Source organism: Heloderma suspectum, chromosome 3, assembly GCF_057233095.1.
Source record: "Heloderma suspectum isolate Gila_16-S chromosome 3, 16-S_ref, whole genome shotgun sequence".
Taxonomy (NCBI): Eukaryota; Metazoa; Chordata; class Lepidosauria; order Squamata; family Helodermatidae; genus Heloderma; species Heloderma suspectum.
In genome coordinates, this window is record NC_139460.1 from 309274779 (window position 1) to 309292911 (window position 18133).

An 18133-nucleotide genomic window follows, 5' to 3' on the forward strand; every position below is an offset into this window, starting at 1 on the left:
AAAATTACATACAAAAAACAGGATTAAAAATAACTACAAAAAAACCCCCAACAAGTGAGGCAAAGCAGCAGACAACTATTTACACAGCAGCAGCTTCAGAACACAACGATATTAAATGCAATCAGTTAAAAACTTGGCCTGCAGACCAGCCCCAGCAATGAAAGAGGAATCAGAGCAACTTTCAAAAGCCCCAAGTCACCCATCTTTTTTTCTTTTTTTTTTAAAGGAAGTGTTGGAATAAGCAACAGCCATTAGTTAAAACCCATTGTATTGAGAGAAAAAGAACTGGATGAAAAGCCACTGAATGGTTATTGTTAATGCATATCGGGTGTTGTGGTGCTGGTATTTGTTTCACTTTTGCCTTTTTTTACTTTGCCTGCTTTAGTTGTAACAAACCACCCAGCAAACTGACAACAGACCATGGGTTCTGGCTGGTTTGTTAACCATCTAAGCTAGCCAGCCTTACTGGGTTTGGACACCGGGTTCGGATGTCACTGCTCGGATGGTGAGGGTAATTTGGGAAATCAGCCGGCACACATTAGCCACCGTTGTCTTGTGCAAACCCAGTCGATGCCTATTAAGAGGTTCTGTTTAAACCTTGCAGGTGTCTTCTGTCAGAAGTGTGGTCATACAAACTTACTCTGCAACAGGAAGGCCTCTGAAGGCTAAGAAGAAGGACAGCAAGGAAGAGTGGCCAGTTACACATGGGGATGGATGGGTGCCCCCTGTCCTGGTTCTCCAGGTGCCCACTGAGCCCCTGCTCCCGGTCGTGCACCCCTGGACCCATGCTCGAGCCCCCTCCCACTCGCCAAGCTGCCTGCACTCACCCTGGGCCCATCCAGTGAACTCTGCGACCACCATTTTTGTGAAAAAAAATGGCGATTACAGATTTGCACACATTTGATCTTATGCAAAATGGTGCTGTGAATGGCCAATATATGTAAGATTACACGCATAAATGGCCCATTTACAGGGGGCGGGGGGCTCAGCGGGCGTGGCTCAGGGCAGCAGGCCGTAGGGAGTCCGCTGGACTCCCAGATCCAGTTGGGTGCTTCCACCATCCCTACTTACATATCGCAATAAAGAGGACAAAAGAGGACAGAGATTTCCATAAAATTAGCACATACTAATTTATAACTATAGATGTACATTTAGAAATAATTACTATGATTTAAATAAACAATACAATATGTAAGAAGAGCTGTGTTGGATCAAACTGAAGACCTATCTAGTCCAGCATTCAGTTCCCATGGTGGCCAACCAAATGCCTGTGGGAAGCTCACAAGCAGGACATGAAGGCAATAGCATCTTCTTGCTCATGTTCCCCAGTGACTGGTACTGAAAGGCATGCTGCCTCTGATATTGGAGATAATATGTAACTGTCAGGACTAGTGGCTATTAATAGCCTGATCTTCCATGAATTAGGGTAATCCTTTTTTAAAGCCATCCCAGTTGGTGGCCATGACTACAACATCTGACTCTAGTTGGGAAGACAATGGACAGTTGACCTGAGCAGTGTGCTTGCTCAGTCTTCTGTTCGGTTGCTAACTGTGGATGGGTAAGTTCAAGGCCCCTGCTCTCCCTTCTTATTGTTCTTTATCTTTAAACCAGACTTAGACTGGACTGCCCTTCAAAAAGACAAACATTCTGTGTAAAGAAGGCCACAGAGCCAACCTAGAACATGGTGGGCCTCCCTTGACAAGATATTTCAGAGCCTAGGCTCAGCCCAGAGACAGCTCCCCCTCTGGTACCAGCCAAATACATATAATAGGAGATATTAGAAAGCCTTCACTGAAGATCTTAAAGAGTGCGTAGGAGGTGGGTCAGAATAGACCTGGCACGGACCCTGGGCATGGTTTGGGCTGAGTACTGAGCTCCCAGGCCATCTACAGTAGTAGACTAAGAATGTTGGTGATCCTGCTCAGTGACCAACATTGCATTCAGCGCTGCAGCTGTTAATGACCTGGGGGCTGTCTTCACGAGCAATTTATTGTGAAGTTAGAACAGCTTGAGTTCCTTTGAGACAGATGATGTCATCACCAATCTGCTGCCAACCAGCCACTTCCCTCTTGAAAAGCCAAATTTTCTGAAATTCCTTTTACTCCAACTTTTTTTTACTGAAAGTGGCTCCCTGGCAATTTAACACAGTGCGCCATATCCCCACTGCATTAAATCCTGGGCATGCCTCTGTGACCTGGCAGTGATGTGGTCAAGGGGGTGGGATGGGATTCCCTCTTGTTTCCCCAATGTAAGTAGTTTTTCCCATTCCCATTGAGAAAATCCCCAGGAGTGCAGCAGAGAGCTCTCACATTACCACTGTTGTGGAGACACTCAATCATCTTAGGTAGCCTGCTTTTAATCTTTAACATATCCCCCCTCTTCTGTGCATGATTACCCAGAAGTAAGAAATAAATCTCACTCCCCTGCAGTAAAAGGGTTAAAGGCTATCTATAGTAACTCGCCCTAAAGCGCTCTTTCACTTCTCCAGTGCTCTCTTAAATCCCTATTGTGATGTTGTGCTTCTTTGATGTTCTGTAGTTTCTCTGTTGTTATGTAAAGTCCCTTCTCCACTTTATTGTTTTCTTTCAGGTTTACAGGAGCATCTCATTGCGGGCAGGGAGAAGGAGAAAGGGAGAAGGAGGGTGGGTTGGAAGAGGGGGTTGGAAACAATAGGCAAAAGTGCACACATGGGGAAAAATGGGGTGGGAGCAATAACTCTGCAGCAGATTTATGGGATGCGGCGAAATTGGGGTGGAGGGGGAGCTCTCAGGAGCTTTCAGATGCTGCACTGGAGAACTGGGGTTTTTGGTTTCTGGAGGGAAATCTGCATACAATGGGGAAAATTAGTTGTTCTCCATTCATAATGTAGTAGCAACGGGGAGTCTGGACAGGGGCAGGAAACAAGCCTCTCTCATTGGTTGATCAGCCTTTGCCAGGTTGATAATGTTCAGTTCTTCTCCCTCAACCCCACCTGGAAGTATGTTCCTTTCAAGCGCTGAAAACCAGATTTTAAAGGTATGCTATACTCAGCTTATCTTGCTTTGTGTGTCCCTGCTGGACCAAAGCCGATTCCATGAAAATCTGGATAATACTCCAACACACTTCTCATTCTGTTGTTGTGAAGGTCCGCCCCACCCCCTGGTCTCCAATGATGGTTCTCACCCAGTTTCTAACTGCCAATGGAGGATTCCTTCCAGATGCAAATAACAGCTTCAAGGGGTGATTTTCACTGAGATGACAGCAAGGGGGAAGTGTTAAACTCTGCCTCCATATCCCCTGTGGTCCTGCTACTCAGGCCCATATGTGGCTGCTATTTACATTTTTTTTTTTTTAAATGTGCATGCTAACTGCATGTTTAATTTGGCCCTAAACGTTTTTTTGGGTGTGTGTGTGTGGTGGGGATGCCAAAGTGAACTGGAAATTTTACTTTGGAAAAACAGCATGAACACCAATGCTACAGCTACCAGACGCTGGGAAACATTGCAGTAAAACCTCAGGATAAGGCCTATAAGGGCACGTCCCCATGTCAAAGTGGGTTTTTAATACTGAATTTTATTACATTACAAATTTTTATTAATGCATACAGCAGAGTGTTGTTGCTTTTTCCTGTGCAAGAGCTGCCACAAATATCGATACATCATAATGAACATAATGCATAACAAGCATAATTGTCAGAAGTGTGGTCCATCCAACTAAAGTTAAGTTAATAAAAGGAGCACTTGAGTAATTTGTGCAATATTTCCTATCCCGGTAATTAAGAAACAGTGACCAGAAGGCTTCCCGTGTAAAAGAATGAAATGACTTTAACCTCTGTCTCAAGCCTTATGTAACAAGTAGGTTATTCTACTACTTTTGTAGTATCTGGTGACTACAATTTTAGCCATGGTCCACAGGAACGGATAGTTACAGTTTTAACTTGTGATGTAACTTCAGAACAAAACAGCTATTTTCACCCCATCGATACTAAGTCCTTTCCAACAGTAGGAACATAGGAAGCTGCCTTATGTTGAGTCAGACCCTGGGTCCATCTAGCCCAGTATTGTTGACACTGACTGGCAGCAATGGCTCCCCAGGGTTTCAGGCAGGGTTTTTTCCTACCCTATCTGGAGATCTGGGGGACTGAACCTAGGGCTTTCTGCATGCAAAGCAGGTGCTCTAACACTGAGCTAAGCATAATTGATGCTAACAGTGGAAAGGACTGAAAAAGCTGAGGATGGCACATCTGTCCATTCATGGCAGCTTCTCTTTATGGGGTGCTTCCAGATGAGGCTGTTACAGTGCCATCATCCTGCCTCATTCACAGAATTTTACCGGGGGTCCAGACGACATAGTGTTCAACTAGTAACACCCCACCGTCTCCACATTCCCAAGGCCTCTGCTTCAGGATTCTTTGTGGGTTCCTGGAGTGCCTTGAAATGGCAGAACATACCAACATAGGAAGCTGGCTTATACTGAGTCAGAGCCTTGGTCCATCTAGCCCCCTATTGTCGACACTGACTGGCAGTGGCTCTCCAGGGTTTCAGGCAGAAATTTCTTCAGTCCTACCTGGAGTTGCTGTGGATTGAACCTGGGACCTTTTTTGTGGCTTTACCACAAAGCCACAGTCCCTCCCCTAAATCTCTACACATGAATGAGATTCCCCAGTGTACATGACAAGAAGAGAAAGCAGAAGACGCTGACGTGAAGAGTGCCATGCAAGCTTTTGAGCTGCAAGACAGCCTAGCCCAGATCTTATACAGAGGCACCTAAAAATCATAGGGTGGCCAAAGAAATTGTCACGAGGTTGAAACTCCAGTTCTGTTCAAGCTTAACAAAGTTTGAGCGTAGTTCCCAGGTCTGCTAGCACATCAGAAGACATTATGCAGTTATTCTATTTTTCCTTCGCTTTTTAACAGTTTTTCTGTGGTAAGAAAAGAGACTGAAGAAGTAGTGGTGGAAAAACACAGGAGGGTTACAAGTGGAAGAAGATGACATTATGCTCTACTTCTATAATGGCAAAGAAACCAAATATTAGAAAAACAGCATAAGAATCTCATGATTCAGAGGAAGCTGCCTTATGCCGAGCCAGGGCCTTGGTCCATCTAGCCCGGTATTGTCGGCACTGACTGGAAGCGGCTCTCCAGGGATTTGGGCAGGTTACTTCCCTAGTCCTACCTGAAGGTACTGGGGACTGAACCTGAGACCTTCTGCATACAAAGCAGGTGCTCTCCCACTGAGCTATGGCCCCTTCCTAAAAGAGCAGCTTCCTCTTTACTCTTGCAGTAACCAGGAGGGGGCTGCTCTGACTCTGTGAAAAGTGTATGTGTGTGTGGTGTGAATGGTGTGTGTGTGTGTGTGTGTGTGACTGAGCTGTGTGTGTGTGTGTGTGTGTCTGGGCATTCCATCCATTATGGGGAGCATCCAGAAGTGGGGCTGTCCCCCAAGGCGCTTGCCCGGAACCGATGCAGCCCTTGGGCTGAAAGGTCCCCCACCCCGCTATATAGGCTTTTAGGCTGCAATCCTTGTTACATCATGTACTGAAGCCCACTGACTTCAGTGGGAACGAACATAAGGGTCTAGCCGCAAATTGGCAAGGTTAGAGATGAATGCTAGCAGCTTGACTTGTTTCTGGAAGCTAACAGGCAGCCAGTGCAGTTTCCATAGTACCTACACTTCCTGGACCATAGGATCAAGCATGAGCTCTTGAACAATTCCAATCCCCCACTACACACACACACTGATCTTTGTGCATACGTTTACAAATATGTGCTTGAAGTCTTCTCTGAAAAGATTGCATCAAAATTGTGGTTTTGCTTTGCTTTACCTGTGAGAATGATTCAGAGCAAGGTCGGGTTTTCTCATCTTCAAGTAGCAGATGACAAGCTTTGTCTCGATGAAACTGGCGATACTGGAAATATCTTTCGGAGAGGCTTCAAAGGGTTTCCCTAGAGCTGCACCTTTGCTGCAAAGCTGGTGAGAAAGAAGACACTTATATATATATATAGAATTGACTACTTACTAATTTGATGATACAAAACTGTGAGAAGTAAATTTACATTTCCAGATGAAAAATGGAGCAATCAACTAATATTTACAGTATGCAAAGCATTTTGCATACATTAATGTACCATAAACTTATAACAACCCTGAAAGGTAGGTCAGTATTAATGTCCTCATATTGCCGGTGCAGGGAGCTGGGTCTGAGAGACAGAGGGCTCCTTCACATGGAGCTTTTATCCTGCTTTTGAGATTGCTCACTCACAGAAGTTTGGGGGTCCTTTTCATGATGCCGTTAACTTCCAGGGCGCATCCAGAGGTAGTCCTTATTCCGTCTGAAATAGATCTGGAACTAATGAACCATTTTTTAAACTCGGAATGTAACGCGATTAAAACAGCCACTAGATGGCGCTGTTTCATTGAGTTCTATGGAACCTTGAAAATTAAAAGCTTCCCCTCTCAGCAATCATGTGGTCGCTGAGGACTGCAGGGTTTTTCTTTAGTGTAAAGGCATCTAGAGGCTTGCCTAAGGCTGCCTAATGGGTTTGTATGAGGAGTGGTGGTGGGGGCATCCATAGTGCTACAGCAGCCCTCCAGGAAATAATTATTGCTTATTTTGGATTGATCAGATAAGCTGTTGTGCAGGGGTGTAGCCGATGTGAATGTTGAGGCCGGAGGGTGGGGGGCAGGAAATTCTCCCAACAAATTCTTCTAATTTGCTGGCAATAATTCAACAAAAAATATTTCTCATCGGTTTACTTTCATGTGCTGCTAGAATTCAATACCCTGTTTTGATTGAACGGCTGTCCCACCTTGGATCCATCCCCACTCCCCCAGGTAACTGGTTCCATTGCTGACCTGCTCTTACTGTTAAAAAAAGAACAGAAAAAGAAAGACGTCCAAGGAGGAATCTACACTTATGCTTTACTCAGTTTCCAAAGAGTTTCCGCTGCCCTTGGTTCACATGATGCTTCCCCTGTGTTGTTTTGGTGCCGGTATTATCAGTGGATTTTTAAGTGGTTTCATCACCCAAAGCAAGCGTGACATAATCCCAGATTCCCAACGATGTGTTCCACCTTCCTGCTTTGGTGACCGTATATCAGTGTGGGTTACTCATATCCATGTCCTTATATGGGAGAGTTTGTATTTCCCCACTGGCCAATCACAGCTCTCAAAGCATGAGGGACTGCCATTGAGGGCTCTACCACTAGGGATATTGTTAAATCCCTTCCTCCTGTCCTCCACAGGGATATCAGGATTGTATATAATCCTGTCTGGGTTTTCAGGTTTGCCCTTCCATTGGAAAATCCCTGGGGTCGGGCTTCCCTGTGCCTGCATCTTTTCAGGGAGGGAGGGAGGGCAGTCCCATTGAAAGCAAATTGCCTTTAAGGTTTCTTTCTGATTTGGAGGCAATGGAGAAGCCTTTCCCACCCAAGCATGAGTGCCTTATCTAAAGCAATTCCTTAAAAAAACCTTTTTAAAATGACTCTGCCAAGCTCTGCATCATGAGTGTATTCAGGGAGGTGGAAAAGGCACTTTAAATAGCCCCCTGTCCATCAAACTGGTGAGCAAAAAGGAGAAGAAGCAGGCAAGGGGTAAGGATGATAGTCCTCCTCTCATAGATGAAAACTACACTGGGGTCAATGGGAGGGGGAAGTTCCAGGTAAATGCATTGAAGGGGATGTGGGACCTTAAGATTGCTACGCGAAGCAGACTTACAGGGAACTCCTGTGCAAGCCTACTCAGAAGCAAGTCCCGATGAATTCAACGGCACTTAGTCCGAAGAATGTAAATGGGTCAGGTGTATTTATGAAGCCACACGTTTCACGATCTACAAGTCAGTTCAGCCAAACTCCCTCTTTTAATGTAGATTGGCATCCTGTTGCAGTTAGAACTGACACGGGATTCTAAACGCTTTGAGGATTGGAGCAGTAAAGCACAAGGTTTGCTGAGAAAGACAAGGCCTCCCTGTGCCCTTACCAAAAAAAGAGAAAAAGATAGCCTCACAGCCAGTGTGTTTACTCAGAAGTAAGCATTGCTGTGTTAGGTGGGATCTCAGAGAAGCATTGGGGATGGTTAACTAATTTACAGCTTGTGTCTACTCAAAAGTAAGTCCTACTGATCTCAGGTAAGTGTGTATAAGATTGAAGGCAAGAATGCTATCAATGGGCACTTTCCCTCCCTGCAGGAAACTTTTCCCTACAGGCAACCTCTGAGGAAACTCTCTGCAATACCCATGAGAGGAAATTGAGTTCTTTTATAGAATTCCAGGAAGTTCACCAACACAGAAGACATTACAGCTGGCTAGGATTTAAACTGAAAAGAAAACACCCATACCGCTTACTATGTTACTGGTAAGCATAATACTGCACGCACACACCCATATTAAATTTATAAGGGAGTTGCTGCTTCCGTAAATAACATTTTAAAAGCTGAGGAAATCACAGACCAATCCAGATTTTAGGGATGTACGAAAGTCACTTACCTTGAACGAAATTTGATTCGCGGTGGGGGGGAGGTGCTCTGTCCCTCCACCCCCGAATCCTGGCCAGCCGGGCTGCAAATGGCGGCGGCCGTAGCCCCCGCTGTTTGTGTCCCTGCAGTCAGCCGTGATAGGTTACGTAAATGTTTACGTAGCCTATCTCGGCTGAGTAAAAAAAAAAAAAAGCGCGTATGCAAATGGCGGCGCCCATGGGCACCGCCATTTGCGTTCCTTATTTTGGCACATCTAGTCTACGTAAACATTTACGTAGACTACGGTGAAAATAAGGGGAACGCAAATAGCGTAGCGTCTACGCTATTTGCGTTCCCCTTATTTTCGCCGTAGTCTACGTAAATGTTTACGTAGACTAGACATGCCAAAATAAGGAACGCAAATGGCGGCGCCCATGGGCGCCACCATTTGCGTATGCACGTCTTTTTTTTTTTTTTACTCAGCCGTGATAGGCTACGTAAACATTTACATAGCCTATCACGGTATTTTTTTAAAAATCTAGCCGTGATAGGCTACGTAAATATGTAGCCTATCATGTTTTTTTTGTTTGTTTGGTTTTTTTTACTGGAAATGGCGGCGGCGGCAGCCGGTCGGAAGACCGGCCACCGCAGCCGCCGCTGCCGCACCACCGCCGCACCGCTGCACTGCCGCCGCACCGCCGCCGGAGCCGCTGCCGCCAGGAGGATTCGCCCAAGGTAAGTCCCGTCCCGGGGGGGTGGGGGGCAGACCGTTTCGCCACCAATTTCGGGGGGCTGAATGCGCTGGCATTCGGCCTCCCCGAGATTCATGGCGAAATTCTCTGACATCCCTAGATTTATTAGAGTCCATTTCGGATTTCTCCAGCATCCCTAGTTCTTCCTGGAGTTACAGCCTGACCAGTCTGTTGCTCTTCCTTGAACCGCCCTCTCTTACTGCATCAAACATTACCCTACTGAAAGTGTGGGGCGAGGTAACACTTTCCAGGAGGTATGAGAATGTGGAAATTGAGTGGGTGAGAATTAGACATAATGCGATTGTTTTGAAAGCGATCTTCTGTCTTCGTTGCGCTTACATGCAAGGTGTAGATTCCCCCCAAACGAAATTAACCTCCTGTGTAACTTAGGGCTCAATCCTATGCATGTTTAAACAGAAAAAAAGTCCTACAACTCCCAGCATTCCCTAGCCAGCATGGGTGGCTGGAGAATGCTGGGAGTTGTAGGACTTTTTTCTTTCTAAACATGCATAGGATTGTGCCTTAAGCCCATTAAATGTAGTCCTGCTCTTGGGGCAGCGGAAAACAGTGCCGTGCTATATTTGGCAGCCCTGCAGGTATTTAAAGAGTGCTATCATTTCTCCCTTTAGTCTTCTCTTCTCCAGGGTAAACACGCTCACTTCCTTCAACCTTTCCTAACAGGAGGACTTGTTTTCCACCTACCACCTTTGTTGCCCTCTTCTCAACCTGGTGAAATTTGTCTACATCCTTCTGAAGGTATGGCACCCAGAGCCGGAGACAGTAACTCCAGGTGGGGTCTTATTGACTTAGAAGATTCCCAGCCAACTCCCAGGATGGATCCACTGCCTGATCAGTGCTGATCTCTGTAACACCTGCATTAGAAGTTTCGAAGTTCCTCTCTGGGATTTACTGAAGGTAAAGTGGGCGGAGGACAGAGATGGGGAGGTCAAAAGATGAGCTTAAAAGGTGACATTCTGCATATTCTCCTGTCTCAGGGAAGGCCTTCTGCCCAGGGCCGGCCCTCCCATGAGCAGGGTGAATCCCTTGCTCAGGCAGCAGATGTCCCCCCACCCCATGCAGGGAGGACCTCTGTGAGCACTGCCACCATACTGGTCCCACTTGCCCAAATGGAGAGCATCCAGCAGGGCTCATTGGACCAGCCCCCATCTCTCGGTCTAAGAGATGGAGGGCTGCTCCAAGAAGAGGCCGCCCATCCACCCGATCTCTCACTTTGAGGATTCTCCCAAAGCAAGAGATCAGGCAGGCAGCCTCTCCAGAGAGCCACGTCAGCTGCACAAAGTGTCTGACACACCTCTCTGGAGAAGCTGCCCACCCATCTCTCATTCCGGGAGAATGCCTCTCCAGGGCCACCTCACAATGCCTTGCTTTTAGGAAGGACCGCTCAAAGTGTGGCATTCAGGTCTGGGCAGCTCTCTGGAGAGGCTGCACACCTGATCTGTTGTTCGGGATGGTGGAAGTAATGGGGAAGGGAGTGTGGGCAGCAGTAGCAGTGGGGGAGGGGAGTGGCAGCACACATTTTCCTGCCTCAGGTAGTGCCACCACTCTGCCTACAGTGTCCGGGAGGCCTAGAGAACCTGTCCCACAGCGCCCTGTTAAGCTGTGCATGGTGCCTAGAATAGAATAGTAGGGTTGGAAGGGGCCTACAAGGCCATTGAGCCTCCCCAATGCGCGTTCAGAATTGACGCATACTTACGTCATATGCCTGGACTGAGGCACTGTTCACTGCACACAGTGAGAGAGTTTTTCTAAGAGGCATATTAGATCACATGAAGGATGAACTGAAACACATGCACATATATCTTAGAACCATTTAGAATAATTTTCTCCCAATGATCAAACGGAGACTCTGATTTGCATATCCCTTAGTCAGTGTAAAAGGTCATGCCCAAAGAAATAAAAATCTCAGAATACCTTTTATGATCCCCACCCCCACCCCAGCCCCATAATAATAGAGGAGAGGCTGCTTTAATCCATCATGAACACCATGGAAGAATCTAAGTAGAAAAATAATAAAAAGGGAGCAATTTTGGTTCTTAATTCTCAGTTAATGGAAGGGAATCATGTAAAAAGTGGTCCACCAAATGCTTTAAGGATGAAATAGGCTTGTTTTCATATTTCACCCTTATTCTTCTCCTGTGGAATTTAATATAGAATAATCACCTTATTACCACATACTTTAAAAGTACTCTGAAATTCTAATGCAAGGCTAAGGTTTATATGGAGCAGTTTGCAGCGTCATGAGAAGAGAGCAATTTTATCTCCTTTTCATATCTTCTTTTTGTGAGCACAGCGGTTGCAGAAGGTATCACTGGAAAGTGAGGTATCTGACATTTAGATATCAGAATGTTTCTTCTCATGGAGCAAATAGTGGCTTCATTGGGGGGATGACATGGGGGGGATGACACTGTTGCAGCCCCCATCTGAATTGCACCCCCTTTTCTGAATGGCTATGTACTACTTCCAATAATAGAAGTGTACAAAATTATGCATGGTGTGGAGAATGTGGATAGGGAGACATTTTTCTCCCTCTTTCATAATACTAGAACCCAAAGGGGTCATCCCATGAAGCTGGTTGGTGAGAGATTCAGGACAGATAAAAGGCAGTCCTTCTTCACACAGCACATTGTTAAATTATGGAATTTGCTTCCACAAGATATAGTGATAGCCACCACTTTGGATGGCTTTAAAAGGGAGTTAGACAAATTCATGGAGGAGAAGGCTATCATTGGCTACTAGTCTGGATGGCTATATGCTACCTCCAGTATCAGAGACAGTATGCCTATGTACACCAGTTTCTGGGGGACATGGGCGGGAGGAAGTTATTGCACTCATGTCCTCCTTGTGGGCTTCCCACAGGCAGCTGGTTGGCCAATGTGGGATCCAAGTTTTGGGCTGGACAGGCCTTTGGTCTGATCCAGCAGGGCTCTTATGTCCCTATATACCTTTTAAAAAGTGGATGATCCAGTCACAGATGTCCTAACATCTCATCTAATTTAGTTCTATGATACCTCCCCTAACACTCGCTGATCATTTGTTTCAGGATCAGCTGCCCAAATCACTTACCCCAAAGAGTAGCTACTGAATGAGGAGTACTTACTGAAGCTGGGAGCACAACCCATAGCTCAGTTCCAGCTCAATGTAGTAGTTATGATATGATGCATACGTTAGATACCCTGGGGTGGGGGGTGAGGAAAGCATCTTGAGGGATGAGTTGCAAATGGGAAAAAAATGGTGGCAAGGGAAGGGTTAAGCACCCTCTCTCTTCTATCCATCTCTTTGCTACAAATTGTGTATGGAATTCACTTCCACAAGATGAAGTAGGGATAGCCACCAATTTGGATGGCTTTAAAGGAGGATTGGACAGATTCCTGGAGGAGAAGGCTATCAATGGCTACTAGTCCTGATGGCTATGTGCTATGTCCAGAACCAGAGACAGTATGCTGATGTACACCAGTTGCTGTGGAACATTGGCAGGAGCATGCTGTTGCACTCTTGTCCTGCTTGTGGGTTTCCCGTGGGCAGCTGGTTGGCCACTGTGTCAACAGGATGTTGGGCTAGATTGATCTTGGTCTGATCCAGCACGGCTCTCCTTATGTTTTTACCACTTTGCAAAGGAGAAGTGGTGGCTGGGGCTTCACTTCATGAGGTGACTGGGTAACATATATTTCTAGCCTGTCCCACTGAAAGCAGTGGGGTGCATAATGTAGAGACATACATAATCTGAGTGTTTGGGGTGATGGTTGAAGCACGTTCATCACGCTTGAGTCAGATATACAATCTCCTCTCCAAGGAAGCAAATTGGTTTTGCCAGTTTGCAGCAGGGGCTACTTCTGACTAGTTGGCACCTAGGAAGGGGGCAAAGAAGACTAAATCAGAGCCATCAATGGCAGCTGTCATTGATAATGCTGAGGTGGCGGGAAGCTGGACTCGACCCTGGGAGAAAAGAGCCACAATTACTTCTGTTTATGTCTACTGTGCACACATTCATAAGTTATAGCACAATTCTGTACATGTCTACTCATAAGTAACTCTCCTTAAATTCAATGAGGCTTACTCCCAGGTAAGTGGGTATAGGCTTTCAGCCTTAATTAAACAACTAACTTCTTCCTATGGGTTCAGTGAAACTTAGGTTGCAAACCTACACCTTTTCTTGGCAGTAAGCCCCTTTGAACTCAATGGGACTAACTTTCGAGTAGACACATTTAGGATGATTGCACTGTTAGCCACGATTAACCACTTTAACTGGATTGGAGCCCATGTTTTAAAACTGATAATAGTATACCTAGTATTATTACCACTATTATTAATATTAATACCTAGTATTATTACCACTACTATTACTACTACTAATATAGTAATAATACCTAGCATTATATAGTGGTCTTTCAGTGTTCGAGCATTTCATGCACATGCACAGCATCTCAGTAATCCTTAAATAGGAATATAGGTCCAACATATTGGCCCATCAACTCCAGTATTTTCTACCCGATCCTTTCCACAGGAGATGCCAGGGCTTGAACCGGGGACTTCCGTGTGCGAAGTATATGCTCTACCACTAGGGATGTATGGATTTTGTAAAATCCATTCCAACTGCATTTTGCAGATTGTCTGCCCAGGTGCCTTTTGTTCCATCATCCGCTCATTGAGGGAACTGGATATTTTCCAATGTCCTGAATTGGCACAGATTCACACTTGTGCAAATCCCCCCTCCCCAATGTGCATTTTCATGCTTTAGCTTATGGGGGAAATGCACATTTTTGGTGTTTTTTTTAAAAAAAATTTACATATTTTTCTACATCTAAATGTGTGTAAAGTACTGGAAAATAAAAAAAAAACCCAGTACATAAGCCTGCAGAATCTGTGAGACTCAGAAAAAGCCGGTCCGCTGCAGAATCCCCTGGATTCATAGAAATCCAAACTCATTTGATTCCATTGCAGATTTCTCTGATGTCCCTATCTACCACTGACTTCACCTAAATTAAGACCCAGCTTGTAATGGCATTACCAGATTCCAACTACAGACATGTGATGAATTTGATCTTTGTGAATTGAACCTGGGACCTTTGCTGCAAGGAACTTGAGGCTGAGAGAGAAGGCCACCCAGTGAGTTCGTGGATTGTGCGTGCCCACCTTGAAAAGGATGCAGGATGAGGGCAGCATAGCAACAGACACAACTAAAAGTCACCAGAGAGAAAATGCACTAAGAGAGACTTACAAACACTGGATCAGAAAGGACTCCAGACTGCCCCACCTCCATTTTGCACTTGTCCAGTGGCAATGTGCATATGTTGCAATGGAGTTCCAAGGATGACGCAAGTGAAATTTTAGTGATTTCAGTTTTTGAATGGGAAACTGGAGTGTTGTGGGTTATTTGTGTGTGTGTGTGTGTGTGTGTAAATGTTGGTTCAAAATGCACCATGTGATTTTCCAAAATTCCAGTGCATCCATCACCCTTTTCTGATTCTCACACTGCAGGACTAGTGATCAAAAACTACATGCTTGGTCAGTATTTGGCTAGCCATCATCATCCATGCACAGGGGAATGGGAAATCAGTCCTTGCAAAGTACTGAGAACCCTCCTGTGACCAGGGTGGTAAATATATTACAGTACCCTTGGTGTGGGGAATCATGATCATCTGACATTTCTGTATAATTATGTTGATGCTTCTCCCTTTGAAAGCCTCCTGAGTGTTAAGCCTTCAAAGGACACAACACAAAGGTTTCTTCAGCCACACTGTCAAATAGGAGGACCACAATTCCATATTATACAGGGGATGTTCAGTTAACTAAATAATGCCCTTGATTTAAATGGACTAGTGGGGAAACAAACAAATGTGGGAATAATAATAATAATGGCTTGCTAAAGCTGTTGTAAATATTGCTGCAGGCTACACCAGAGAGCCATGTGCCACGAGGGGGCTGCTATCAGATCTTTTACCAAAGGTAGGGGATGGTTTTAAAGCACAGTATGGGCTGGCAGGAGGAAGGGAAGCTGAACCCTTCCCTTGCCCACATGGAAACAGCTTTAAAACCCATTTTTCTCCTGTTTAGACTCAAAAGCTGTAACTCTAAACCTAGGGCTCATGAGCTACCTTCCCCTGCTTCAGTTGTTAGGAGGAGATCATAAATGTTTGCCTCCATTTTAGACTAACTGCAGTTTAGTGTGATGACCAAACCTTAAACAATGGTTAATCTTATCTATGGTTTGTTGAAACAAGCCAGCTTCATAAACTACGGTTTGAAGTTGGCTTTTTTCAACAAACTATTGTTGAGATTAACCATAGTTTGTTGGGGTTTGGACATCATGACAACCTGCAATTAATCTAAAATGGAAGCGAAAGCTAAACCATGGATTAACACTACATGTGAACAAGGTCAGTGACTGGGAGCAATCGTGACTGGAAAACACACACACAAAGATCAGTTTCAGAGGGAGAACATGGGGTGGGGAAAGGATTCATTTTCACTCTTTTGCCAGCCCATGCTACATTTTCAAGCTGCTCTCTCCTGCTTTTTAGAGATCTGCATGATGTGGGTTGGGTTGTGCCATGTCATCTTCTAGTCTGAGCCTGAGAAAATATATGTGAATTGCTCTGAACACTTGAAATATGCCATACAAACACTAAATATGATTACCTCTTTTATTTTATCCCACCTTTTCCAGGAAAAATTGAGGACCATATATGACACTCCACAGTTTCAGATCCCCATATCATCTTGTTACAAGTAAGGGCCATAAATCAGAGAGTTCATTGCTTGTAACTTTGCCCCTGCTACCATATATATCCTTTAAAGTGTCTCAATAGGGAAGATGTATATATGACTAAAAGTGCCAGAGAATTATTTTCGCACACCTCAGAGAGCACAAACGCATTGTCATGTTTTTTGGGCAGGCTTTTACTGTGTGTGTGTGTGGGGGGGTAGTTAACATTTCTTGACAGACTAGACCCTGCGTCGACCTTGCAAGAAGAGATGGAAACTGGAGAGTGTGGACTGGAAGCTCTTAAATAATGGTGGGAAAAAGGGGAATAATTTGGGATCTTTACATTAAAGCCCCGTCTTTGAATACTTTTAAAGGCATTCCTTAGTTTTATTTTACTTTTACCAATTGGAAGAGTTTGGTTCAGCACCGTATTCCTCCAAAAGCCTTTGAGAAGAGTAAAATAAAACATTGAAAGTTACATTTGAGGAGATGGGTTTTTTCCCAGATGTTCTTTGACGTGGACAGGAAAGGAGGAACTTGAATATCAAGTGCTGGATTAAACTCTGGGTGGACTGGGATGCTGTTAGCAGCCCTTTTGAAGCAGCCTATCTGGATGGCCTATCTTCAGAGCACTCTTCAGTTTTTCGAATTAGTTTGCAGTCTACTTCTCCTGAGAGCTGGAACATGAATGGAAGCCCCACATGATGTATCTATTGTTGGGCAACACCATTTCAGACTGTGGGGACTAAATGCTAGAATGCTGTCCCACATAACGTACTGTTATGCAAACTAGCTTGATAATGAAAAGAATGCTTAATCTGACTGGCTTAACCTGTCTTGAAAAGAATGCTTAATTTGACTTTCTGGTTTTGTATGCGCAAGGGTGTATATGGTGCTCTACCTGCAGTTGGAAATGGTACAGCCCAGCCACAGATATGTCACATGGCTTGATCCTTCCTGGTGGAAGCTGGTAGCTATGTCCCGTGTCTGTTTTGATCTGTGCTGCCCACTCCTATTAGCTTAGAAGTAAGCCCCATAGAGTTCAATGGGGCAACGGGATTTACTAAGTGTGCACAGGGTTACACCATTAAAAGTGCTTTCCATAGAACTATTCTACCATTTTGGATACATCTAGCTCTTCTCCTAACAAGTTTCGTTATTAAAGAGAGATACAATTTTATTTGTTTAGCTATAAGCCATTACAAATATGAAGTCATTCAAATTTCGGCCAAAAAGGGGTCTCTCAGTTTCCTGGCTGCCAATGCAAATGATGAAACATGCATTGTAATGTAATTATCCTTGTCTAATAACAAAAAACATACAAACTCAGCTGGTATAACAAAAAATTTTCATGTGACTAAACTCAGATATCCTTTGCGAGGGTCATTATATAGGAGACACTGGGATTTTCTACACGAACCATTTATAGTGTGCTCGACATTCTGTACTCACACTTTTTACACATTCTTTAGACGATGTTGTGACCCTCCAGTTTCACTTCTGTGTCTAACCAACACTTTTGGCAAGTTTTTTTTAGCACTGGGAAAAATGCAGCATTTAATTGTGAAAGCGAAAGAAAGTACGATTTCCTCTTTGTATTTGCACCATTCCACTATACCACAGTGCCACCTAGAGGCTATGTAGCAGAACATTCTGCATGTAGTGCTCGGATCTCAATTCTGCGATGAAACCAAAGGTTGATTCAGCCAATTAACAGCCTTGCATACAAAAGCTCTATGTCCTCTATAGCTGTCGAACAGCTTAGCCCAAGGGTTCCTTTGCATTGCGCTACTATAAACTTAGAAGTAAGCCCCACAGAGTTCAACGAGGCAATGGGGATTTATTAATGTGCACAGGGTTGCACCATTCGAAGTGCTTTCCATAGAACTCTTCTACCATTTTAGATTCACTTAGCCATTCTCCTAGCAGATTTTGTTCCACAAGCAAAACAAGATGGTGCAGCTTTTGCAAAGCACTTTCCCACCTTTCTTGCCTGTACAATGTGTGCCATATTCAGGCACCATGCACTGTCCCCTTATGTACAACTCAACCTCCAAGACAAAAGGAAGGACTTCTTCACACAGCATATAGTTAAACCGTGGAATTTGCTACCACAGGATGTAGTGATGGCCACCAACATGAATGTCTTTAAAAGGGCATTGGACAAATTCATGACAGGAGAAGGCTATCAATGGCTACCAGTCTTGATGTCTATATACTACCTCCA

General features: G+C 44.7%; 1 protein-coding gene across 1 annotated transcript in view; it reads right to left on the reverse strand.

Annotated features, from left to right (window-relative positions):
* The window catches only part of SPATA16 (spermatogenesis associated 16), a 236106-nt gene that overhangs the window by 183611 nt on the left and 34362 nt on the right, over positions 1-18133 (reverse strand). The window contains exon 2 of the mRNA XM_084842071.1: positions 5804-5949. Within this exon, the coding sequence (XP_084698197.1) occupies positions 5804-5949 (146 nt within the window). The remainder of the gene's footprint in view (positions 1-5803; positions 5950-18133) is intronic.